Below are 26,492 nucleotides of genomic sequence, written 5' to 3'. Positions count from 1 at the left end.
CCTTAATAATGGCATTTTTTGCCTTATATGTAGCAAAATAGGGTTGTTTCAAAAGCCACAATGATGTAAGAATGGCAGCTGTAGAGGTCTTTACACGAATGACGGGACTGTACTCACAGGATGACGCAGTGAAACCAAAATCACAGAGCAGTCTTCTATCAGACCATCTTATCATCCATTCCAACAGCCTTCTTATACTGCCAAATGTGTTATTTAGTGCTAGAGGAAGATCTTCTCGAGGGTTAATATCATTGCGTTGAATTGCTTTGAAAATACATCTTCTAGTTTCAACAGACTTGGGAGTGTAAAAACTATGGTTTGACCATCTCTGTATTAAAGTTTTCTCTGCGTTGTCATCTTGTATTCTGTAAAATGACTTCTGTTTTAAACCAAACAACCCACTCTTCCCTTCATTTTTACTGACTTCATTCAAAGGGTTCTCTAAAAAAGGCCTGACCCCTTGATTAACCAGTACAGAAGCTGAAAGTGTCTGGTTTTCTGATTTTTCATACTCATACGACTCAGGAGCAACAACAAAGCAAGAGCCAGCTCTAAATACATTCTGGCTTTTGGTTTTGCCCTGACGTCGTTTTAATGTTGTATGTACATCAAAAAGTAAAGAATTAAGTTCATGTTCTCTAAGATGTCCAGAAAAGCTAGTTAGAAATGGAATGCCAGCATCCTTGGAACCAAGTAGGTCTCTTTCAAGAACATAACTCAAGAAGAGTTCAAGGAATTTAATATATTCATCATCGTCACGTTCAAATTCCCAAACACCTATTACAGGAAGTGCATTTTGTAACAACTTTTCATGATCTTCTTTTCTTTTAGGGTTTTCCTTCTGATTACATATTTTCTTTTTTCCATTGGGCTCACCACTCAATGTTAATTCCATGTGATTTGGGGCATTTCTATAGCAAAATAAAATTTAAAAAGATCATTTAATCACTAAAAATGATCTTTTAATCATTTAATCACTAAAAATGATCTTAGCATTTAATCACTAAAAATGATCTTAGCATTGACAATAAAAATTCTCTCTGCTGGTTAAGTCATATCTCTTGTTTTTTGATGCCTTGATAACCTATCTTTCAATTAAGGGGCAAAGATCTCTAAGTATTCACTCGAGCTGAACATTCTGAGTCCAAAAAATATAACAGATTAATATCAAAAGGGAAATTTTATGTTAAAAAAGATTAAAATGTGTTCACAGAAATTTCACTATTAAAAAAAAACATGACTTTTTCTGGGGAAAAAAAAAGGTCCTCTAACAGGTCAGAATTTAGAAATACTATACAAAGTCAATAAAAAATCACAAGCCACCAATACACATCACAGTTTACAGTTTTCTGTTTCTCTCTTGCATCTACCCCTTTCAGCTTCCCTATATGACATGCAAGAAGCAGGACTGCCCTCAGGATTCTTTACCACACAAAAGTTGGGTATTTTTCTACACTTTCTGCTGCTATTAACCTGTTGGGCAGGCACCTAACTACCAGCCATAATTACTTTTAAATCTGTTTCCTTTCAACATGGTTCTTAGGGCAGAACACAGATCCTTAGTTCCCTCGATAAAAGAAAGCTTCCAGTTAGGCACCTGGGCTGAAGCCGCCATGTCTCTTCCTATTAAGAATACAAAACAAGCAGTCTCCAAGGTATTCCTGTGCTAACACTGAATTTGTTTGGTGAAACAAGCACATCATTTATGATACTACCAGATACAGTTTAAGCAGATGTTTGAAGTAGATGATATTATTTCACTTAAGCAAGATTATGGTTGATTATATAGTCTTTCAGTCATGAGAAGGATAAACTGCATTGTAGATACTGAATTATAAAGAAAAAAATCTGCTTAAATCAAAGTAACAGAGGTTTAACTGATAAGCAAGAATTTCTCAACAATTTACAGACAAGCTTTAAAGATGAATGTGCAAAAAGAAAAAAAAAGATGAATTTGCAAATTCCTTCCCTGGAAACTCCAAAAATAATATAGCTAACCAAATAATCCTGAACTATTTAAGTCTAAGATAGCTGAAAGAACTAAAAGTCCTCCAGTGAACTCTAGAATTTCATCTACTCATTTTATTTTATACCTTCAGGTGGCAAAATTATTTTGTATCTCAGTAATATTTTAAATGGATTTTCAACAGTCTCATCTTACACTCCTAACATTCTTGTGGGTATGGAGGGTGGTAATAATACAATCAGTGAGGTTACTGGAAATAAAAATCAGTTGCATGAAAATACTGAAAGTACTTTGTTCCCAAAGGAAGTGAATGCTTTCTATTACAAGATCTCAATTGTACCTTTGAGAGAAATGTATCCTACTTTTTTCTCCAGCCAACAAAGCTTCTGAGAAAGTATCAGCTGTATCTGCATCACTGTGGACCACAGAATTCCCTGGTTCTGTGAGTGTGCTCCTGCTCAAACTAGTTCCCAAGGAAAACTTGTCAAAACCTAGAACCTCAGCCGGTTTTTCTTCTTCAGTTGGTTCCCATATATTCATCTCAAAAGAACCTATATTTCTCTGCACACGTTTCAGAGCTTTCACCCTCACTTTATGGATAGAATGCATGATAACAGACATCATTTCTTGAGTTTGGGGACCTAGAAAGAAAAGAACAAAAGGCCTTAAAGTTCATTAAAATGTTTCAACTCAAGACATAAGGGGACGCAATTCTGGTCCCCCCTGGGAACATGAAATCTAACTGATGGCTAAGGCTTAGTTCTACAATCTTACAGATCATGCTTTTTTTCAATATCTGTTAGAAAGGTATGGTCCATATTTTTAAGGTAGAACAGGAGAAGCTAGAAAAGGTCCATTAAAGAACAATAAAAGTGACTCCATAAAAAAGTATGCCCTGGAAAACAAAAAATTTAGAAGCAATTTAACTGGTTCAAAAATCTGATAATTAGAGAAAGAATCACTAACATTCTTCTCACTCCCATAGAGTGGCACACAAGAGAAAATAAGTATAATTTTAGCCAAAGAAACAAAAACACCTTTCTGACTTCAAGTAACAGAAAACAGTAGAAAGGGAGGTTTTTCAAGACTACCTGCATAAAAATTTTTAAGTATCATTAATACATAAACATGACATTTTAGAGATTTCAAAAAAGTCTGAAAAAATATAAATACAATGTAAGTACATTAATGCAATAATGTACATCATAGGATATTACTAGACTTAAATAACTATAGTTCTAAAACAGAGAGTAATCTGAATTCTTTAAAAATTTCTACAACATTATGAATACCTCATTTCATTGTACTTCACAGATATTGCATTTTTTACAAATTGCAATATCTGTGAAGGTTTGGGGCAACCTTCAAGCAAGTCTACTGGTGCCATTTTTCCAGCAGCATTTGCTCACTTCATGTCTCTGTGTCACATATTGCTAATTCTCACAGCATTTCAACTTTTTCATTATTATGAGATTTGTTTTGTTGACCTGTGATCAGTGATCTTTAATGCTACTACTGCAAAAAGATTATGACTTGCTTATGATTATGACTCAGATAATGGTTAGCATTTTTTAGCAATAAAGTACTTTTTAAATTAAGGTATATACATTGCCTTTTTTTAGAGCACACTTAATAGACTATAGTATACTGCAAACATAACTTTTATATGCACTAGGAAACCAAAAAATTCATATGACTTGCATTACTGCATTATTCACTTTATTATGGTGGTCTGGAACCAAACCTGAAATATCTCCAAGGTATGCCTGTGCTTAATGCCATTGAACTGTACACTTAAAAATGGTAAATTTTGTATTATATTTTACCACAATAAAAAAAAATTTTCACAAGGTCATCTTGAATGCATAGTATAAAATAAGGAGCATAAATAACCATAAAAGGAGAATACTAGTTTTCAATAAAATATCTGATTATACAAAGCACTATATATTCATTTTATATATTTTATCTTTTTTAATCCTCTTTCAATACATATTCATAAAGAAGTATTAATATACTCATTTTACAAATAAGGAAAAGAGGCTCAGAGATACGGAGCAACTTGCCTATGGTCACACAGTTACTAACTGACAGAGCCATGACATGAAGTCAGCTTTGTCTGGTTCCAAAGCAACAGAATTGGTGCTTCCGTAATGGGGAAGTGCTTCTGACTTCTCATACTCCTATCTCCAAAGAGAAATGCATAAAAACATAAGCACTAGAAAATAAATGCTTTCAAAACAAAATGAGAATCTTCAGCAATTTATCTATCAGATATCTAAGAAATGACAAATAATACCTTTCACAACATAGTGTCTGAGTCTCTGTTGAAGAGAGTGATATTTTTCTCTTACAGGAACCCTTATGTCCTCAGGATTGGGAAATGCTTTCACAAAAATTTCTGCTACCTTCAGAAAAATTTAAAAATGAGTTTTATGAGCATCATTCTTAATTATAAATAAAATTAAAATTCTTTAAAGTCTCTGATTCTGATTTAGTTTATTTTCACCTACATTTACATTACCTCTCTGATTGGTGGCAGTTCTCCAATGAGGCTCAAAATTAGATCCTGAATAAGTTCTTCAATATTGGAAAACCGAGAGAACGGTAGCATTCTACAAGCCCATTCCACTGCACTGAGACAGTGCTCAACCATACAAGAATCAAACTTCACTTTGAGGTCCTAAATGGATATTGAAAAATATCATTTCCTTTTCACTTTAGAGAGATAGACTAGATTCTTCAATCAAGCAATTATTTCCCAAGTAATATTTATTTTTCTTATTCTTGTGTAATTGATACCTTTTTTCCCTCCACATTTTCCCTTGCCTTCTGATATTGCCTGCAACTATAGGATAACTTATCACGGACATGCAGCATCCAACACAAAGCACAAAGTTCTCTGAAGCAACCTAAATCAGGAATGGAAATATGAAAGAAGACTGTATGAGTATATACATTAATATTATAACAACTGTTGGTTATTTTTTTTCCAAAATAAATGTCTTTATACTGTTGATTACAAAAGAAACATGCTCATACTCAATACTTTATATAAAAGTTGTGGAGATCCTTACAGAATTTTTACACATATTATTCCAGAATATTTCATACATGTCATACTCGCATGAAAATATTAAAAACACTTTATAGAGTAAATAAGCTACTCTATTTATTGGTAGTTTACTTGTTTTAAACTTAGAGTATATTGTAAATATTTTTCAAAGCCAATACACATAGCTCTACTTAATACCATATTGTTAATTTATTTGGAAAATCACTTATTAATAGGCATTTAAAGGACTTCCTGGTGGCACAGTGGTTAAGAATCCGCCTGCCAATGCAGGGGACACAGGTTTGAGCTCTGATCCGGGAAGATTCCACATGCCGCAGAGCAACTAAGCCCATGTGCCACAACTACTGAGCCTGCACTCTAGAGTCCAGGAGCCACAGCTGCTGAGCCCATGTGCCACAACTGCTGAAGCTCGCGTGCCTAAAGCCTGTGCTCCACAACAAGAGAAGCCACCGCAATGAGAAGCCCGTGCACTGCAATGAAGGGTAGCCCCCGTTCACCACAGCTAGAGAGGGCCCGAGCACAGCAACAAAGACCCAACACAGCCAAAAATAAATAAATAAATAAATTTATTTTAAAAAAAAATAGGCATTTAAGTTAAAAAATTTTCAATATTAGAAATATAATTTCCAATATAAAACAATTTTTTTATTAAAAGTAATACAGGTACACAAAGATATATAAAATCATACTATGTATATACAGTTTTGCAACTATCTCTTTTTTTTCACCTAATGTATCTTAGATATATTTCCTTTTTTTTTTCTTTTTCCCTGGCCGCACCACGAGGCATGCAGGATCTTAGTTCCCCAACTAGGGATCAAACCTGTGCCCCCTGCAGTGGAAGCACAGATTCTTGACCACTGGACCACCAGGTAATTCCCTCAGATATATTTCCATGGTGGCAACATACACATACGGTCTTTTCATTATCAGCACAGTATTGTTACATGAAACTTCCCCGAATCAAATGTAAAATATATCATTACTAATATTTAGGCCTAATTTATAAGGAAACAGCTCATTTTGGACAAACCTATTGCTTTAATGGACACTTCATCAAGCTTGTGGTCTCCAGTTGTCCCGGGTCGAAAGAATGCTACACCTCCTTTACAGAAATTAAGTAATGACTGAGGGAAAGGACTCAATGAAGGAAGGGATCCTTTCATTCGAATCTGAAAGTAAAGAAAGAATATGTTAATTACCAGTCATATAAGTCAATTTTTTTTTTATAAGTCAATTTTTAAGGAAACTATAAAGCAACAAACAAGGCAGGTAAGATAAACCATAAAGAGTGGAAAACACAGCATGGTTCCCATACAATGTAAGACAATATCCCTGAAATCACTTGTACTTTCAGAAACGTAGCTCACAAATTTAACTCAACAAATTCACTAGGCTAAATCTCAAAGGAAAAAAAAAAACGTTCTAGCCAAATTAACCTCTCTTGTCACTCAGTTTTGCCTAAAAAGTTCTGTATAAAAAGAATTTAATGCTATTTCCCCTGACTTTCCCCAAAGGAATAGTAAAGAAAATAAACTTAAGTATCTAACTCTACCTACGTGCATTACCTAAAAACTAATACAGAAAAAGGTATATCTACATACAAAACTTTAAAAAACTAATCTATAAGTGACAGAATTATAAAGTCATCATTTGGCAACTCCTAATAAAAAAATGACTCTAGCGAGGATCATCAATAAATGCTAAATTAGGTAAAAAATTGATGGGTTGATGGAGAACATGATAGTGGGTGGAACATGACCCAAATTCACTGATCCATCTCATACCATGAAAAGTGAAAGAAAAAGACGTATGTGCAACATGATATGCTGCAGAGGGGAAGTATACAATACCACTTATGAAGGATTCAATTCTAAGAAAATGTTAACCTGAATTTAATCAAATCTGTCTACTTTCATGAGGATAGATTAATTACCAGCTTATAGAAAATAAAAAGAAAGAGGAACAACTTAAATGACACTAAATGAAAAATGACAGACAAATCCAAAATATAGTTCAGGACCAACTACCTAATCTCTCTAACAAATCAAGAATAGAAAATAAAGGAAACTACTGTGTGTTAAAAGGAAACTGTGATAGAATAAAAGAAAAGCGGGACTTCCCTGGTGGCACAGTGGTTAAGAATCTGCCTGACAATCCAGTGAACACGAGTTCAAGCCCTGGTCCGGGAAGATCCCACATGCTGTTGAGCAACTAAGCCTGTGCGCCACAACTACTGAGCCCGTGTGCCACAACTACTAAAGTCCACACACCAGGAGCCCGTGCTCCACAACAAGAGAAGCCAACGCAATGAGAAGCAAGTGCACTGCAAAGAAGAGTAGCCCCCGCTCGCCGCAACTAGAGAAAGCCCACACGCAGCAACAAAGACCAAACGCAGCCAAAAATAAATAAATAAAAATAAACTTATTAAAAAAAAGAATAAAAGGGATCTAAGAGACATAAACCTGGGAAGAAAAGGATTAGCAGTAGGCTTGTAATCTATTTTCTCCCTCTACCATTCACTTCCAGAAAGACATGATCTAGTCAAATCCCCTTGTAAGCATGCTAAGGACAGACTTCTTGCCAAACAAATTAATGGTATTTACCAGATGTACAGAGTCAGTCTAGGCTGGTTATTAGAAACAAATCTAGAATGTATGGATTTATGGAGTATGACCCCTGGAAAATGTTACCCAAGCTATATAATTAGAGAGATATAAAAAGGAGATGTTAAATAACTGAAATAGTTCCCTTTTGTGTCATGACATTAAAAAAAAACCAGGACACATTCTTCTACAGTGAGAAAAGACTTGGAGCAGTGTATGCAATTCCAGAGTTCACTACATATCATCTGTATCTTTTGGCTACCTATATCCTTGCAATTATTGGTGCAGTTTGACCCATGGATGAAAAACATGTGTCTACACAAAAACTTATACATACGGGCTTCCCTGGTGGCACAGCGGTTAAGAATCCGCCTGCCAATGCAGGGGACACGGGTTCAATCCCTGGTCCGGGAAGATCCCACATGCTGCAGAGCAACTAAGCCCATGCGCCACAACTACTGAGCCTGCACTCTAGAGCCCATGAGCCACAACTACTGAAGCTCGCGTGCCTAGAGCCTGTGCTCCACAACAAGAGAAGCCACTGCAATGAGAAGCCCGCGTCTGAGGCCATGCCTCAAAACTTCCTTTATAAATGTCCAGGAGTATTCTACTTTGAGAAGCAGGTTTCGTACTATAAATAAGCCTGAAATTTATGGATTTATAGGGCAGGACTCCTTGGGAAAATATCACAGTTATAAATATTAATAAATATTAGTATATTTAAATTGTTTACCATACTGTTACCGAGTCTAAGCTCATAATGCTTGCTGCACTACAGGTCAATAATCGAGAACTGAGTTCTTGGGGCAAGGAATAATGACTTTATTCGGAAAGCCAGCCAACAGAGAAGATGGTGGGCTCATGCCACAAAGAACCATCTTGCCTGAGTTAGAATTCAGGCTCCTTTTATACTAAAAGGGGAGGGAGTAAAGTCAAACACTTCCTGGTTCCCATCAGCCTCTGGAGGGCATGTGTTAATTTCTTCCTCCCTGCAGTCATTCACAGGTGGGCCTGGTCAGGACGTTTCCTGTTAGCTAAAAAGAGGTATTTTAGCTTAATGCTCATTACCAGGGAAGCAGGGTTCCCAAAGATGGGCCATTATGTATAATTCAAGGTTAGAAGCAATAAACCTTTAGTGATTAACTTGCAATAGAATACAAAGGTTCTTCCCTATTTCAATAGCACATAAGTGATGAGGACATTTCCATACCTTCTGCATGACTTTTCTTGCCCATCTCAACTGCAAGATGTACCACTGTGCTACAGGAAAAGAACACCGAGCTGCCCGGAAAAGCAAGAGAACACGTTGAAGGATTCCAGACACCTTTTGGCGATTATCTTTTTCAGCTTTTAGAAGAAGATCATCACCATCTTCCTAAAAAGAAACAATAACAACAATTTTAGTAGCTAGTAAAACAGAAACTTAAAATGTTAAAGTGAAAATAAAGATAGTGCTTCTCAAAGTAGAATACTCCTGGACATTTATAAAAGAAGTTTTGAGACATGGCCTCAGAGATTAACTATTGCTATTTCTAGTGTCAAGGAAACACTTCTCTCACCTCAAACAATGTAAAGGGGTGAGTCGACCCTAATCCCAAGTCTTTGGCTACAACAGTTGAAGCCATCACCCCGGACTCCATGGGTGGAATGTTACAGAGAAAGCTCCTTTCAAAAAGAATGACTTTTCCCTTCCTCTTCCTGGAAAAATCCCATTATATTTCAATGTCACCTCCTCTGTGAAGCCCTCCCATTCTGTGCTACTATGAGTCTTTGCTCAGACTTCCATTATAGCTTTCACTAATCTATTCTTGCTGATTTATGTATCTGTTTCCCACACTATTGAGAACTACCCAGGAGCAAAGGTCTTGTCATATAGTGCATAGAGTAAACTCCAATATGTGGTAGGATCCAACAAATGTTTCTTGAATAAACACAATTCAAGTCAGTAGCTACAGATTAATTTCCCAGAGAATGAGATAATGTGAATACTGTAAACATTTGCTTCCCCAACCTTCTCCTACCATTGTCACTTCTTAAGAGTATTCAGTTTTTATTTGGGTATCTGCCCCACTCCTACATAGCCAAATGATTCAAGGAGAGCTGATCCCATATCCCTAGCTGCCAAGGAAGGTCCTAGTCAATTGCCAAGCAGTACTTTGTATTAGCCCTAGTCAAGGTGTTTGATTCGAGGACAGGGAAGTGACCTCAGTCGGTCTTACAAGAGTAACTCTCAGTACTCTTGCTTGGAATGCTGGGAAAGAAATACTTTTTTACTACTTTTCTTTCTCCCATTCCCACTCCCTTTGGACATGGACAAGGTATCCTTAGAAGCTACTGGCAGCCATTCTGCTCCCACAAAGGGAGCCAGCCTTAAACTGAAGCTGACACCTTAGAAAACAAACTAAAAGAAAGAGCCGAAGTCTTTGGTAACATAACTGGACTTCTCAATTATGCCAGCCAATATTTACCAAGTTTTCTGTTACTTACAACCCAAAGGGTTCTAACTGATACAGAGGGACATTTAAGAGAAATCCTACCATTGGAGATTATTTTACTAAAAAATAATAAAATGAAGTACTACTAAGGATAGGTACCAAACTAATATCAGCACAGCATATCTAAAAATATCTTAAATGCTATTTCTAATTCCTAAACCAACATACTGAAGACTTAGATATGAGAGGAAAGAGGAATTACTGAGAAATACCATGGACTACTTATTCTTTCCATTTGTAATATATTACACCTGAAATATCAACAAATGAAATATTTTAATCTACTGAAACGTAACTTGAAATATAACAATGAGAATACAGCAAATAAGTCTAAAAAAAGAAAAAGAAAAAAGTTGCTAATTCTGAAAAAGTAGTAAAGAAACAATACCAGAATCAATTTAAACAGCTAATTGAATATTAAAACAATTTAAATGTAAATAATTTACATTAACACTTTAAATCCTAAAACCAGCTATGTTATGATTTTCAATAAGAGCAGAGGAAAAGTTCCTGAGAGGAATACAGTATTGCTATTTATAAGACAGAACTATCAATTGAAAAGTATAGGAGAAAAAAAATGACCTTTCAAATCAAAGAAAAATCAAACTAAGTCTTTCAAAAGAGGCACAGACAATGAGATGAATAAAAGACTAAAATAATGTATGGCTTGGGACTTCCCTGGTGGCACAGTGGTTAAGAATCCACCTGCCAATGCAAGGAACACGAGGTTCAAGCCCTGGTCCTGGAAGATCCCACATGCCGCAGAGCAACTAAGCCCATGCGCCACAACTACTGAGCCTGCACTCTACAGCCTGCAACCTGCAACTACTGAGCCCACATGCCACAACTACTGAAGCCCACATGCCTAGAACCCGTGCTCCACAACAAGAGAAGCCACTGCAATAAGAAGCCCACGCACCACAACGAAGAGTAGCCCCCGCTCGCCACAACTAGAGAAAGCCCGCACGCAGCAACGAAGACCCAATGCAGCCAAAAATAAATAAATAAATAAAAAATAATGTATGGCTTCTAAATTCTGACATTCTTTTTGCTACCCTAAACAAATGTTTATTTTTTAAAAATCTGGATACAGAGAAATATCTCTTAATTTTGTTTTATTATTGAAATAATTTTAACATTTATTGAATGCTTACTATGTGTCCTAGGCCCTAAAGTAAAAGCTTTTACAGGATATCTCATTTAATACTCTCAATAATGCTGTCAGAGGTACTATCATCAACTTCATTTTACAGATAAGGAAACTTAAACATCAGTTTAGTACATTGCCCAATATTACACAATAAATAAACAGCAAAGCTGGAATCCAGAAGTTAGCTTCAGAGCCTGCATTTTTAACTTGATGATTATTAACAAGTTGATTATTTTAAAAATTGGACAAAATCAACTTTAAATTAATTGAAAGATTAAGCACTAAGCTTACTTCACTAAGAATAGCTGGCTGAGGACAATATAATGGAGGAGCTGGAAGATACAAGCCGACCGGCACTAAGCCCCACAATCTCTGACTGAAGTCCTTGGCAGAGTTTATCAGAAGCTGAAATGTCTCTGAAAGAATATCTGCATCAGCCATAACTGCTGCTTTCAGTACTTCCTGCACAGAACCAAATAGCAGATCTGCATCTTCTTCTTCAATGGGATCTAGCAAATACAAAATTAGGTAAAGTAGTTAAAATTTATATTATACTTTTCATGTTATTTTGTAGGATAAAATTTCATATCTGAAAAAGCTGATTGCCAAAAATGAACATATTGGTTGACATGCAAAACACCCAAACTTCTAGATAGAAACTTAATAAAGATTCTCTTACTTTTAAGATTATAGGTAATCAGAGCACAAAGACTTTTCCAAAATTATACAAGACACTGTAATAACAATTATATAATAAAAAATTCTTGGAATATAGTTGTGACTCAAAAATAATAATAAAAGAAAAAAATATTAATGGGAAAAATAAAATGTCAAGAAAGACTCCAAAATAATATACAACATTACATGAAGGCAGTGAGAGAGTAATTATTTTCTTTTTCATAATAGTCCATCACAGTACTTTTATAATAAAAAGGACTTGTGAAGCTAAAAAAAACCCCAGAAATATACAAAATAGTCATACAGTATGGCTTCAATTATATAAGTGTATGTACATATGGAGACATGTTCCAGAAGGCAAAATGCAGAGATGCAGGTGGCAGAATTGGAGACTTACGCACTTTTATATTAGGAAATATTTTAAGCATACTTTAAGGTATAGAATATAATATGAAAACACTCACGTACTGACTTCATCCTTGTCTGATATTAACATGTTTCCTACATTCAATTTAGATTAAAAAAGAATGTTGCAAATACAGCTGAAATTCCTTAGGTACCAATCATATTTCACTTCCTCTCTCCAGAGGTAGTCACTATCCAGAATTTGGTGTGGCTCTACTGAAACTCCTATTACACATATGTTGTGTCTTCCACAACATTCTATACAAAGTTTAACTTCTCTTTCATATTTTCCAACTCTTTTCTTTATATCTATACATTTTTCTCTCTCTATATATATTTTTTTTGTGTGTGTATATATACAGAGATAGATCAAATTCATTTTCCAGTTCACTAACCATCTGCTGAGTTTTTTGTTTTTAAATCAGTTTGTTGAGGTATAATTTACGTACACTAAAATTTATCCTTTTTAAGTGTACAGTTCAATGAGTTTTGTTTGTTTTCTGTTTTTTAAAATATTTATTTGGCTGCACTAGGTCTTAGCTGTGGCACGTGGCTTAGTTGTGGCATGCGGGATCCAGTTCCCTGACCAGGGATGGAATCTGGGCCCCCTGCACTAGGAGTGCAGAGTCTTAACCACTGGACAACCAGGGAAGTCCCCAGTTCAATGAATTTTGACATTTTCATCACTCCACAAAAGTTCTTATACCCTTTTGTTGTCAATTCCCCCCTTACTCTCATGTAACCATTGATCTGTTTCTTGTCCCTATAGTGTTGTTTTTTATAAAATCACATAAATGGAATCACACAGTGTGTAGTTTTATTTCTGAGTTCTTTCATTCAGCATAATGGTTCTTCAATTCATCCATGTTGTTGCATGTTATCAGTAGTTTGCTACTCTTTATTAATTATTATTCCATTGTACAGATAAATTGCAATTTGTTCTTCCATCCACAAGTTGATAAGCATTTGAGTTGTTTCAAGTTTTTGGCTATTATGAAAAAGCTGCTATGAACATTCAATATACAGGTTTTTCAGTGGACCTATGTTTTCATTTTTCTTGGGTAAATACCTAGGGGTGGAATCCATTGACTTTTTCTCTTTCTTTCTGACCCCTGGAAATTTCCCTTACTTTCTTTAAATCTTAGCCTTTAAATGCATATCTTTATATTTTATCTAGAAACACACTGTATCTATGTATTTATTGTAGGAGAGTTTTCAGATCATCTAAAACAATATATTGCCAGAACTGGAAGTTCAGACTGGGAATTTTTTAGTCCTTTTTTTCAAAATCAACTTTCATGTAGATACATTATCCTTTCATTTACTTAAAAAAAAACCTGACAGAAAATTATCAAAGAAATTTTCAGTCTGATTTCCAAGTATTATGAATTCTTTCCAGAAAGAGAAGTTATAATTAATAAGCTCTAGGAATCTAGAGAAGTCTCACTCCTTAATGGAGACAAGCACTAATAAAACAAAACAGCTATCCTGGTTTTATCATTAAATATATGACTTTAAATAACAGACTTCATTACTTTTTGTCTAAATTTCCCCCTCTTTAAAACAGACGAATTTTATAGGGCTCCTGGGTAAATCCATGTATTACATGTAATATTATATTATTTTTTTATAATACCACTCAGAACTTTTCAAATTAAAAGCAAAAAACAACTCTATGATTTATGCATTAGGCAAGAGGTTCTAAGTACCCCTTGACATCTGAGATTCTACGATTCTATGACTGCAAAAGAAAACAATCTAAATGCAGCAAAATACCACTAGTATAAAGAAAGGCTATGTATGGAAAATCAGAATATCATTCAGATACTGAACATTGTATTTTGAACTGCATCAGTTTGGGATGCTCCCATTATTAAGAATAAATAGCAAAATTTTATTTTTGATAAGCTTATTACTTCAAAGCATTAATATATGTGTGGGTACTTAAAAGCTTTTTAAAATACCATAAGCTTTATATTAATTAAGCCGATACATGTGTCGACCATACATAGGTAACACACCTGTAAACTGTTTGTATTTTGAGCCCATTTCTTTTTTTGCTTCCAAAGAGGCCGGCTGACCTAAAAAACACTGCAGTTTTTCCTGGAAAATCTGTGCTGGAGTCATATTTAATGGTAGATTCAGACCCTTTTTCCTGGACCTGAAATCACATCAAATTAAGGGAAAAGAATACAAATTTTGAAAAAAGGAAACATACACACATCAAGAGCTAAACATGAAATTTTAAAGAACAGAGAAATTCACTTTATTCATCCTATATTTAGACAAGAAATAAGCAAGGAAATACTGTATTAAGGATAGTATTAAGGCTTTCCATAATTATGGTACTAATATATCTCCTCATCCTTACCTCCCACTGCTGCCCTACAAATGTACTCTATCCAAACCAAGCCAAACTTGCTTTTGCCAAATGCCTTTGCTCTCATTTGGAATGTTCTCTCTCCCTACAGCTACTCAGTTTGTCATGATCCCATCTTCCCTTCAATGCCCATCTCAAATGACATCTCCCACATAAAGTATTTCCTGTCCTTCCCTCACTTGATACTAGTGCTCTCCCTACTGTACCACAGGCACTGTTCTTACCATACTATGTAAATTGTAATAATGTTTTGTCCTGTTTTCCCTATTAAACTATAAATGCCTAAGCATAGAAACTATGTACCATTTAAGTTTACAATCCACTAAAACACCTGGCATAGAGCTTGATAAATAATAATAATAAACATACACACATTGTTAATAACATACATACATTGTTAATAATAAACATATTAACAATGTATGTTAATAAATAAACATACATTGAATTATTGAATTAAAAAATATAGAAGACACAGCAATACCATAACCTTCAGAATAGTTAAAATATAGGGATTAGTTTGATTAGCTTAAAACTCAAATCCTGTTTGGGAAAGACAAACTTTCCCATTGACTGTAGGCCCTTTGAGGGCACTACTAACTAATTAATGTGCTAAATAGATGTTTTAACACTGTAAGTAAGCCTCTGATCTGTCCAATACAGTAGCCACTAGATGTATACAGCCCTCTAAATTTAATTAAAATTAGATGGAAAATCCAGTTCCTTGGTCTTATTATCCACATTTCAAGTGCTCAATAAATACATGTGGCTAGTAGCTATCAGATTGGATAGCACATACAGAATATTTCCATTACTGAAAAAAGTTCTATTGGACAATGCTGAACTAAGGATTCCACAAAATGCATAAATACCAGCAATGACTGAAATAAAAAATATTTTAGATGACCATCATACTTTCCTAAAAATACATACCTTGTGAAATTGCTATCATGTTTACAGAACAGCTGCAAGGCCACACCAATGGAAACAGACGTCTTCCAGTCTCCAAGTTTCTGTGCCAACCACACAGCTTCTGGAACCAGGCCACCAATAAATAATAATTCAAGGGCATATTCAACTGTCCACACATTAGAAAGATTCTGCTCTCTAACAACACTGGCCACCTTCGAGTGTTGCAGAGGAATAAGTCGAAAGGGCTGCTCTGTGAGTAAATTAAAGAAAATGGATTTTACAATTATATATACAAGAACTCACACCTCTTTTTATAGATCTCTTCAATCAGTATTTCCTACACAAAACCACAACAAGGAAGATACATACAAAATGGCCTAAAATAATGCTTAACGTACTCTAGAATAGTCTTTTTAACATTGAACACTGTGTCTCTTTAGTGGGTCATGAAGCAAATGTCAGCATTCCTAAAAACATGAAACTGAGTAGACATAGAAACAAAAGAGACAGTATCAGAGTGCATTACACAAAATAAAGGTAAGTAAGTACAGTTTAATGAAACTTTTTGGTCAGATAATATAAACGTACACACACACGTAAACGTACCGGTCACAGTGTACAGTTTACTACTGTGGGCTGCTCTGAAATATATAGCTATTTCTCCTACTGCATTATGAAATCTGGAGGGCAGAGACTGCATCTTACCTGACTTTGCATTCCTCATAGTGTCATGGGATAAAAATCTAGTTTGAGGTAATACTCAAGCATATTAAATGTTCAATGTTCAGTGTTTAACAGAAAGTAGAAAACTGTGATTTTCAGTAATCCTGAACAAATGACAAGATTTCAGTCTGGCCTGAGATTAAATACAAAGGGTAATAATATCCTTCTCCCCAGCCTTCTGTATCTTTCCCTAATTAAAGTAACTTGAATGAGAAATTTGAAAATACTATGACAGAACTGTTATCTTTTAAAAAATACATATTGCTAAGATTTTCACTCACTCCCTCAAAATAAAACTGGTAATTAGTATATGAAGGTTTTTGCTCCTTGAAATGAAATGATTAGTTTCTTATGTGATCTGCATAGGCTCTGCCCACACCAAGCACTAACATTTTAGCTCTTTGACAAAGATATGGAAAGAAACGAAAAATTTAGTCAATCAATGACTGTTTGATTCTGCATAGGCAAACAGCCAGGAGATTGATGAAATTTTTCCAGTTTTTAATTCACTATGAGTAAGGCACTGTACCATTAAAAGAATTTAAATGATTTAATTTTCTGAAATTTTTACTGCTTTCACACAGCAAACATCATACCAAATAAGCAACTCAAATCCGCAATACATTCTGCCACTAGTTCTGATTTAAAAGATTAACATGAAATATATTCTAAGTCAAGCCTGCTAATATCATTTTTCAAGACAGAGGGAGATTAAAGAAATTAAAGGATATATAACAAGTTTCAGATATTTAAATTGTCAACAATCATAGTCTAGTCTCGGGCATAGGAAAAGAACACAAAGTCTTCTCTCCTACTCTCTCCTCTAACTGGGAAGATATTTACGTAGGGAATAAAAAGGTATGTCTCTGAGCTTTTATGAACATTTATGAGTCTGCCCAGAAACAATTCAATAACTCTGTCACTTTTCTTCACAAAGTGTGATAAATATCAGTCTCCCTTAGGTATGTAAAGTCATCTGTAAAGATAAAAATCATTAGCAAAGAGCAAAAGTCCTATAAATATTGTAGGACAGAAAGATAAGAAATTGAGATAAATCTTCTGAATACCAGGATTGTACTTCTTTTTTTTTTAAGATTTTTCTAAAAACCACATGAGGGCTTCCCTGGTGGCGCAGTGGTTAAGAATCCGCCTGCCAATGCAGGGGGCACAGGTTCGAGCCCTGGTCCAGGAAGATCCCACATGCCGCAGAGCAACTAAGCCCGTGCACCACAACTACTGAGACTGTGCTCTAGAGCCCGCAAGCCACAACTACTGGGCCCACGTGCCACAACTACTGAAGCCCACGTGCCTAGAAGCCACCACAATGAGAAGCCCGTGCACAGCAACGAAGACCCAATGCAGCCATAAATAAATAAATAAATATTTTAAAAAATTAAAACCACATGAGTTCTGCCTCTCTCCTTCAGTAAAATTATATGGATTAAGGATACAATTTGTTATCAGAAACATTATTACCAAAAATAGGGAGCACAAGTAGTAAATACCTCACTTGTGACAAAATAAAGAGAGCCTAGATAAAAAACTATTGTAATAATTAGTGTCAAATGTACAAGGAAATAAGTAATATCCAACTGAGAGGTTCAGTCAGAGGAAAGCATAAAGTGAGAGAAAGAAGCACAGGCTGTTCTCAGGGAGAAAAGGACGGAGCACCAGCTGAAACTGAGTTAGTGGCCAATGGAGAGGGAAAGGGGAGAAGGTAGATCCTGGAAAAACAGAGCACCTGTTTCTCTGTTTACACCAGCTCCCTAAGAGAAGCCATAATCAGGTCAGGGCCAACTTTTCTTCCCCAGGGAAGCAGACACCTCTGAAAAGGAACCTCTAGACAATTTCCTTTCTGATCCTACCTTACATATAAGGCTCTCTAGGGTCTAGAAGCTCCTGAAAACCCTGACGACACTAGAGTCTAACACTACTGTTGAAGCATCCAAGTGGGTGAGGACAGTCCTCCACTCCCACCCACACCCTGAGAAAATTAGAGTCCAAACACATAGTTCAAAATCCACAGTTCTGTGATTAAATCTGATGACCACTTGTTGCTACTTCTATTAAACTTCTAATTATATTACATCTTGTACTACTCTATGTGTGCCTTGTACATGTTTATCAGTTCGTGTTATTTCCTGCTTAAAGCCCTCCAATAACTTCCCACTGTACCTAAAATAAAATTCAGATTTCATACCCTGGCTTACATCACCTGGCCATCTATCTCTGTCTTCATCTCATACCACTCTCTACCTCACCCTCTGTGCTCCAGCTACACCAGTCTTTCAGTTTCTCAGACACATCAAGTTTGTCCTTGCTCTAGAGCCTTTGCACAGGCTCAGCATATAATGCTCTAAGTCCTATGCGTCCATGGCTGGCTCCTTCTTGTCATTAAGAGTTCAGTTTAAATGTCACCCCCGCAGAGAGCTCTTCCCTAAAGTCACCACCTCAACTACCGACTCAGTCACAATACATTTCTCTACTTAGTTCTCTGCATAATAATTGTCACCATTTGATAGATCTTTGTTTATATATGCATCTATTTAATTTTCCGTCTCAATCTATTAGATGTACTTCCATAAAAGAACAGGTATTTCATCTGTTTTGTTCATGGCAGTTAGGATAAATCTGTTCCAAATGTCAAGACAAGACAAAACTACAGATGTTTTCATATTATTAATCTCATATGGTGCAAGCTAATATATTTCCAGCACCTACAACACTACTTGACACATAGCAGGCACTAATAAAAATTATTGGAATGAATGAATATCATAGAAATCTGTGTACATGCTTATTTCCATTAGGGTAGGGCAGTTACCTCACACAGATTAGGTACATTTTGACTCTATTAATGAAATGATTAAGTAGAGCAAAGAAAATGATTCAAATAAAATTATAAAAGTAAAATGTCCAAATAAAATTAAATTCTAAATTAGCATACTCAAAATTTGTTAAATTACATTTTTATAGCCCTTTTACTTTAAAAATGGAAACTTTATAAATGCCAATGTGTCCAAAATTCCCAATTTAAAAATACATATTCAATAAAAACAAGTCCAAAGCAATTACCTTTCTCAGATTATATTCATTCGTAAACAGTCACTTGTGTATCTCCTTAGCGTTCAGGCACTGAGCTAGAACAGTTTTATTTCCATGGACTAATGATCACCGTATAATATGATTTTAAATATTACGTGCAAAAACAAGGTGAGAAAATTATTTGTTTACCTGTTTTAATATGAAGGGGAGGAAGAACATTCACATTGTGAGGTGGCAAAATGCAAAGCAGCTGATTGGTGAAATAGGAAGCCATGAAGCGGGCCATGGACTGGACAACCTTCACCGCCGCTTCAGGATGAACGTTTCCAGTCACTCCAAACTCACAATGAGACTTCTCAGGAACTGCAGGATACACCAAATGACCAAAGGAGATTCTGATCAAACTATCAAAAGTAGTAATATTTAAGTTCCCAACATTATGCAAAAAGAAAATTATAATTACAACTTTTTTCTGAGATGAACACCCATGGCCTACACAAGTTAATTTATAATAGCTATCTACACTTCTTGAAGACAACAGAACAAAAATAATTAGCTCGTAATTATCAGCACATACACTTAGGAACTCTTTTAACCTCAAGCTACTAGTTTTACCTAAAAACATGGAAGGATCTATACAAACAATCCAGCCATAATGGACTTGCAAGTTTAGCATTTCATTATTTATTTTCCCTACTTTCTTCCCTTTCTAATTTTCTTTCTTTAATGAAAGGAGGCAGGGTTTACTACAAAGATAATCTGAAAAGCACCAGAGCAGTGATTCTTCATGCTTTTTTCTGTACCATTAGGTCTGGATATTATGATATATTTCCATTAGTAAGAGTAAGTCCTTACCATAAGATTCTTCTGGGAGGTATGGACAAAAGGAACACGTGGAGTGGAGGGAGAAGGCAGGGGAGGGAGAGAGTTACATCACTATTTCTAGGGTGACTCTGATATAAACTAGTAGGAGCAAACATGTGTCATCCCTATTTGAAAATCAAAACTCAATAATATAAATTGTCATTCAGATATATGTAAATAAACAGTTAAAACTATTAAACACAGATAAATACTAAGTTAACATTAATTTTTATAAAATGTATGGCCCCAACAATGGCAAAGTATCTTTCTTTCTCAGAAGTCACTTGGGGGGAATTCCCTGGTGGGCCAATGGTTAGGACTCCGTGCTTCCACTGCAGGGGTCCCGGGTTTGATCCCTGGTTGTGAGAACTAAGATCTCACAAGCCACGTGGCACAGCCAAAACAAAAAAAAGAAAAAAAAGAAAGGAAGTCATTTGGTAGGTATTCACAATAATATTAAGTTCGATATGTGTATGGCCATTTCTATCTTGTCACTTCTTGGAAGCTTGTGCCTGGTTTCCTCCGGACTTCACCCCATGCTCCTTTTCCCTTTGCTGATTTTGCTTTGTATCCTTTCATTGTAATGAATCATAGGTGTGAGTACAACTATACACTAGGCCCTGTGAGTCCTCCCTGTGAATCCCTGAACGTGGGGGTAGCCTTGGGGACTCCTGACCCAGTAGGGATATGATTAATATACTCTAAACAACTGTCATTAAAAATTAAAACAAATACATTACAATAGGTTCAACTTATCTTGAAATTTATTATCAAGTCATGACAATACTACCGAAAAAAAAAAAAAAAGAATATCAGTCAGTTAAAAAGTCACACATAAAAAAAAAAAAAAAAGTCACACATAAAAGTCTTCCACTCATACACAGCTACCAGTCCTTTTGGAGGGCAATTTGACACCAGGCATCAAAAGTCTTAAAACCATGGATTCTCTTTGATCCTGTAACCTCATTTCTCAAAATTTAACCTAGAGATATTATTAGTAATGTTCACAAAAATTTATGTACACTACAGCATTATTTAAAACATCAATAGTAAATAGGTGGCACCAATCTAAAATGTGCAATAATGAGGAAAAGGCTTAATAGGTTTTTAAAAAGAATTATTTACATTGGAAAATATTCATAATATTAAGTTTAAAAGATTATAAAACAGAATATACATACATAAATGTATATAGACAAAAAAGGGTAGATTAAGTGATTTTATTTTCTTCTTTAAACCTTTCCATATTTCAAAATTGTCTAAAATGAACTTGTACTACTTCTGTAATGAACACAAACATTTAAAAAGACAAATATCACCAAAAGTAAGAAATCTATAAACAGTGGCTGCATATGACATCACTTATATGTGGAATCTAAAAAGATGATACAAATGAACTTATTTACAAAACAGAAACAGACTCACAGACATCGAAAACAAACTTATGGTTACTAAAGGGGAAAAGTGAGGGGGAGGGATAAATTAGGAGGTTGGGATTAACAGATACACACTACTATATAAAAACTAGATAATCAAGAAGGACCTACTGTATAGCTCAGGGAGCTCTACTCAGTATTCTGTAATAACCTACGTGGGAAAAGAATCTGAAAAAAAATGGATATACGTATAACTGAACCACTTTGCTGTATACCTGAAACTAACACAACATTGTAAATCAGCTACACCCCAGTATAAAATAAAAATTAAATTTTAAAAAAATGCAGAGAAAATATGAATACCAGAATAAAAATGTCATGGTATTCTACCATCTATCTCACCTCAAAACAAACAAAACAAGGGGCTTCCCTGGTGGCGCAGTGGTTGGGAATCCGCCTACCAATGCAGGGGACGCGGGTTCGTGCCCCGGTCCGGGAAGATCCCACATGCCACGGAGCAGCTGGGCCCGTGAGCCATGGCCACTAAGCCTGCGCGTCCAGAGCCTGTGCTCCGCAACGGGAGAGGCCACAACAGTGGGAGGCCTGCGTACCACAAAACAACAACAACAACAACAACAAAAAACAGCGGCCGAAGCCAAAGAAACCAACACTGTTCTGATAAACTAGTGAAAATCAAAGAAAGGGTTTTACGTAAGAGATGGGCCCCACTTCTCAAACTATTTTTAGAAGACTTTGTAAACTAACTTCTTTTGATCACTATTTTCCATCAGTAAAATGATGTTCTAAACCAATAATCAGTTATTAGAAAAAAACCAAAACAAACAAACTCCATTAGAGTCATGAACTCCATTTAGAGAGTTCTGATATATTGAGCCGTTCTGACACATTCATACGCATAGTATATATCTAATGGTCTACGACCGTATAACTATTATAACTATATTATGTGTTCATTCATATATATCTTTTACTCTGGTTACTGCTTAATTTAAATACACCTCTTTTAAAAAGGACAATCTAAATATTCTGCAGCCTATTAAGCAATTTTAAAAAGACTCAGAATACCTCAGAAAGAGATTTTCATCACTTTACTAAACAACCTTAAGCAACCATTAAAGAAAATATAAACATATCAAGGAAAAGTACTTGGGTACCTGATATTATGTCTAACAAATAGGGCTGTGACACAACAATTGTATCAGTTCAGCAGGCAATTACTGCTAAGCCTAGAGACCCAAAGATTAAAAACAAACAAAAACATGATCCTTGCTACTGAGAAGCTGACAGTCCAAAATTTACCACAATAGGGCAGAGCAACCAACTTTTATGTATAAGCAATTTCATATCTACACTTATAAATACAAAGTATTAACATTAAACAAACTGATTTTTGAAAAGCATACCTGAACAATCTTCATCTTCTTTTACAGGTAGGTGGGACCATATCAGTATTTCTCTTACTAGCTGATCACATAATCCTTGAGCATCATTTAAATTATAGTTATAGAGGTGGCAGTACAAAAGGGAAAGATAATAGCGTATCTGAAGAAAACATATCCTTCTTCCTCCTTAAACAGGGAAGAATTACATTTACATTAAAAACATGTTAGCTAGGTAATGTTCTTGATCTGGGTGCTGGGTAGACAGGAATGTTCAGTTTATAAAAATTCATCAAGCTGTACATTCATGTTATGTGAACTTTCCTGTACCTGTTTTATACTTTAATAAAAAACAGGTAAGCAATATTTTGTTCTTTTTCATTTTAAGTTCTGAACAATTTTATTTTCTTTGATGAGGCCCTAGGATGACTAAGAATTTATCCAAAGAGAGGTGCACATCCTCCTTATCTCGGTACTAAGGTCCACTAATGACATCTATCTCAAGTACACATGGTATGAAACAGAAGGGAACATGCTAAAAATAAAAATTTTTTAAAAACCACACAAGAAATCATACAAATATCAGACCATCAAAGACACTTTCCAAAGGAGAAGAAACACTATCCAATAAGATAGGAGTCCCTGACCACTGCCTTCAAACATCTGAAGGGTGGTTAGGACTGAGACTGCTGGCTGCCTATTCCTTATCTATTCTTTCTGAGTAAAAGAATTCTAATTTTATTTGAGGTTACAATGCACCCAGATCACAGTTTCTTGCTAGATGTGGCCATGTGAAAATATGACAAGTTCTGAACCAAAAGATAATATTGTATAGAACTGCTAGAAAAGCTGCTTAAAGAGAGGTAACTCAACTAGGAGGTACACCCTTTTCTTGTCCTTCCTGCCTTCCTCCTTCCTGTTAACTAGATTATGTACATGATGCCTGAGACTTCAGCACCCATCTTAACTCATGTAATGGCCTTAAGACTGGAAGCAACGCACTAAGGACGACGGTGTAGAAAAACTAAAGGAGCATGAGTCCTTGATGAGACCACAGAAACACCGAATCAGCCCCAGACTATCAACTTCTGGCCTCATTTCCTAAGAAAGAGAAATAAACTTCTTTCTTGTTGAAGCCAGTTATTTTCAGTCTCCATTACAAGAAACCATACCAAATGGATACAGTTGGAAAATAAATTAAATGAAAAGGTCTACAATGAGACTCACTACGAAAACTTTTCTTCATGAGAACTTATCACCTTGAATGTCACTCTTCTTCATCCAGTTGGACAATCCCCAAATCTGAGAACTACAGTAGACTTCTCTACTCAAGTCCAATTGATCAAACCTCTTAAATACCTGACAAATGTGACTTCTGTCCTCCAGTACTCTTGATGTTGCTTTGGTTCAGGACCTCCTCAACTAACTGTCTTGCTTCTAGGTAAAACCCACATCTCTACACCACATTCCTACAAATGGCCCTCCATAATGTACTGAAGTGATCTTTCCAAATGGCCTCTATTTATTTGAAAAGTTCTTTTTCTTACATAAAGTATCTTAACTGACCCCACTGTCTTCAGGATAAAATCTTAATCCCATGGCACTGCAGAATATCTTCCTTTATCATCTGTTCTCTACCTCTCACTTCAGCACTCACCACCCTATCCTCAGTATTACACACATATTTCAAATAATCTGGTCCTGTTAAAACTACCTGCACGTTTACCAAACTGCTATGGTTTCCCATGCCTTTTTGCTTTAGGAATGCTATATCCTTTGTTAAACCATTCCCACTCCTTCAATTGGACAATTTTCACTCAATTTTAAATGTCAGCTCCTCTAGGTTTTCCCCAGACTGATGTTTGCACTCCAGCTCAGACTGTGTGCTTTCCCGGCACCTACCATAAAACATAATTAGAAACATGCTAGTTGTTTATGTGATCTCTCCTCCAGATTGTGGGCAACTTTAGGGTAAACTTGTTTATTTCAGTTATTCCTACTGCCTAATACACATAGCAGGCCCTCAATAAATACCGGTTAAGTAGATAAATTAATGAAACATACAAAGCCACATCAGTCAGAAAATAAATTTAATAATTGGCCAAACCTGACCAGGTAGTAGTTGCAGTCAAGGATAGCTCCAAGGTCACTACCTGAGAACCTCTGTCATCTTACTCATACCCTCAGCCCTATATCATAAAAGCTATCACCAGTTTCTAGAATCCACACCCCTAGATTCTCATCAAAACCTCGATGCAGGAGACCTTCCCTGTTGGTCCAGTGGTTAAGAAACCGCCTTCCAATGCAGCAGACACAGGTTCAATCCCTGGTCAGGGAACTAAGATCCCACATGTCACGGGGCAACTAAGCCTGCACACCACAACTTCTGAGCCTGCGAAACGCAACTACTGAGCCCATACGCTCCAGAACCTGAGTGCCACAACTAGAGAGAAGCCCGTGTGCTGCAATGAGGATCCTGTGTGCCGCAACCAAAACCCAATGCAGTCAACTAAATAAATATTAAAAAAAAACCTCCATGTAGCCCATAATAAGTCTAACTCACAAGAAATTCTTTTTTTTTTAAATTTTTTAATCTTATTTTATTTTTGGCTGCGTTGGGTCTATGGTTGCTGCACGTGGGCTTTCTCTAGTTGCAGTGAGCGGGGGCTGTTCTTCATTGCAGCTTCTCTTTGTTGCAGAGAACGGGCTCTAGGGGTGCAGGCTTCCATAGTTGTAGCACGCAGCCTCGGTAGTTGTGGCATGTGGGATCTTCTCAGACCAGGGCTCGAACCGTGTCCCCTGCACTGACAGGCAGATTCTTAACCACTGCGCTACCAGGGAGGTCCCACAGGAAATTCTTAAAGTTGAATTACTTAAGAACAGAGAGCCTTAGCTCCATGTTTCTATAAGTCTGTAATAAGGTGACAAATTATCTGACCCATAGTTTCTCATTTAGATACTTGCAGTGCACTAAATGACAAAATATATATTTTTTAAATTTGGGATTAAGTCTCATTTTTTTCCCTATCAACAATCAATCACAGGTTCCATCACTAATCAAAAAAAGGACAGAGGAGCCTTATCTATGGATAACAGAAAAAATTCTTGGTGCTACAATTTCCAAGACTAAGAATAATTTTAAATAACTATTTCTGACAGTAAAGGTACCTACAATATGTATTCTATTTGAGCATTAAGAAATTGTGAGCACTCAGAAATCTGAAATAATTTTGAAGCTCAACAGCATGCTAGAATATGGTCCTACCAATATTATGGCAAATATTATTTTTTAACACTCCCCTACCTTTCTCTTGGGTTTCTTGAAGAGCTTTCTTCCATAGTTGAACAGACTTTTCATATGATCCTAATAGGAAACACTCTTCCCCTACAAAGTTTTTAACCAAAAATTAGTGCTG

At 35.8% G+C, this 26,492-nt stretch overlaps 1 protein-coding gene across 7 annotated transcripts in view; it reads right to left on the bottom strand.

The window, feature by feature from the left end:
• Positions 1-26,492, bottom strand: part of CPLANE1 (ciliogenesis and planar polarity effector complex subunit 1) — a 130,261-nt gene that overhangs the window by 85,268 nt on the left and 18,501 nt on the right. For all 7 annotated transcript variants that reach the window (XM_060009574.1, XM_060009578.1, XM_060009579.1 and 4 more), the window contains exons 14-26: positions 26,381-26,461; positions 23,101-23,265; positions 19,626-19,799; positions 15,690-15,918; positions 14,398-14,537; positions 11,585-11,802; positions 8,859-9,023; positions 6,076-6,214; positions 4,769-4,878; positions 4,491-4,649; positions 4,266-4,374; positions 2,307-2,607; positions 2-911 (exon numbers count right to left, since the gene is read on the bottom strand). In XM_060009574.1, the coding sequence (XP_059865557.1) occupies positions 2-911; positions 2,307-2,607; positions 4,266-4,374; positions 4,491-4,649; positions 4,769-4,878; positions 6,076-6,214; positions 8,859-9,023; positions 11,585-11,802; positions 14,398-14,537; positions 15,690-15,918; positions 19,626-19,799; positions 23,101-23,265; positions 26,381-26,461 (2,900 nt within the window). The remainder of the gene's footprint in view (position 1; positions 912-2,306; positions 2,608-4,265; positions 4,375-4,490; positions 4,650-4,768; positions 4,879-6,075; positions 6,215-8,858; positions 9,024-11,584; positions 11,803-14,397; positions 14,538-15,689; positions 15,919-19,625; positions 19,800-23,100; positions 23,266-26,380; positions 26,462-26,492) is intronic.

Source organism: Delphinus delphis, chromosome 3 (assembly GCF_949987515.2).
Source record: "Delphinus delphis chromosome 3, mDelDel1.2, whole genome shotgun sequence".
Lineage (NCBI taxonomy): Eukaryota > Metazoa > Chordata > Mammalia > Artiodactyla > Delphinidae > Delphinus > Delphinus delphis.
This window is presented reverse-complemented; position numbering and strand designations above follow the sequence as displayed.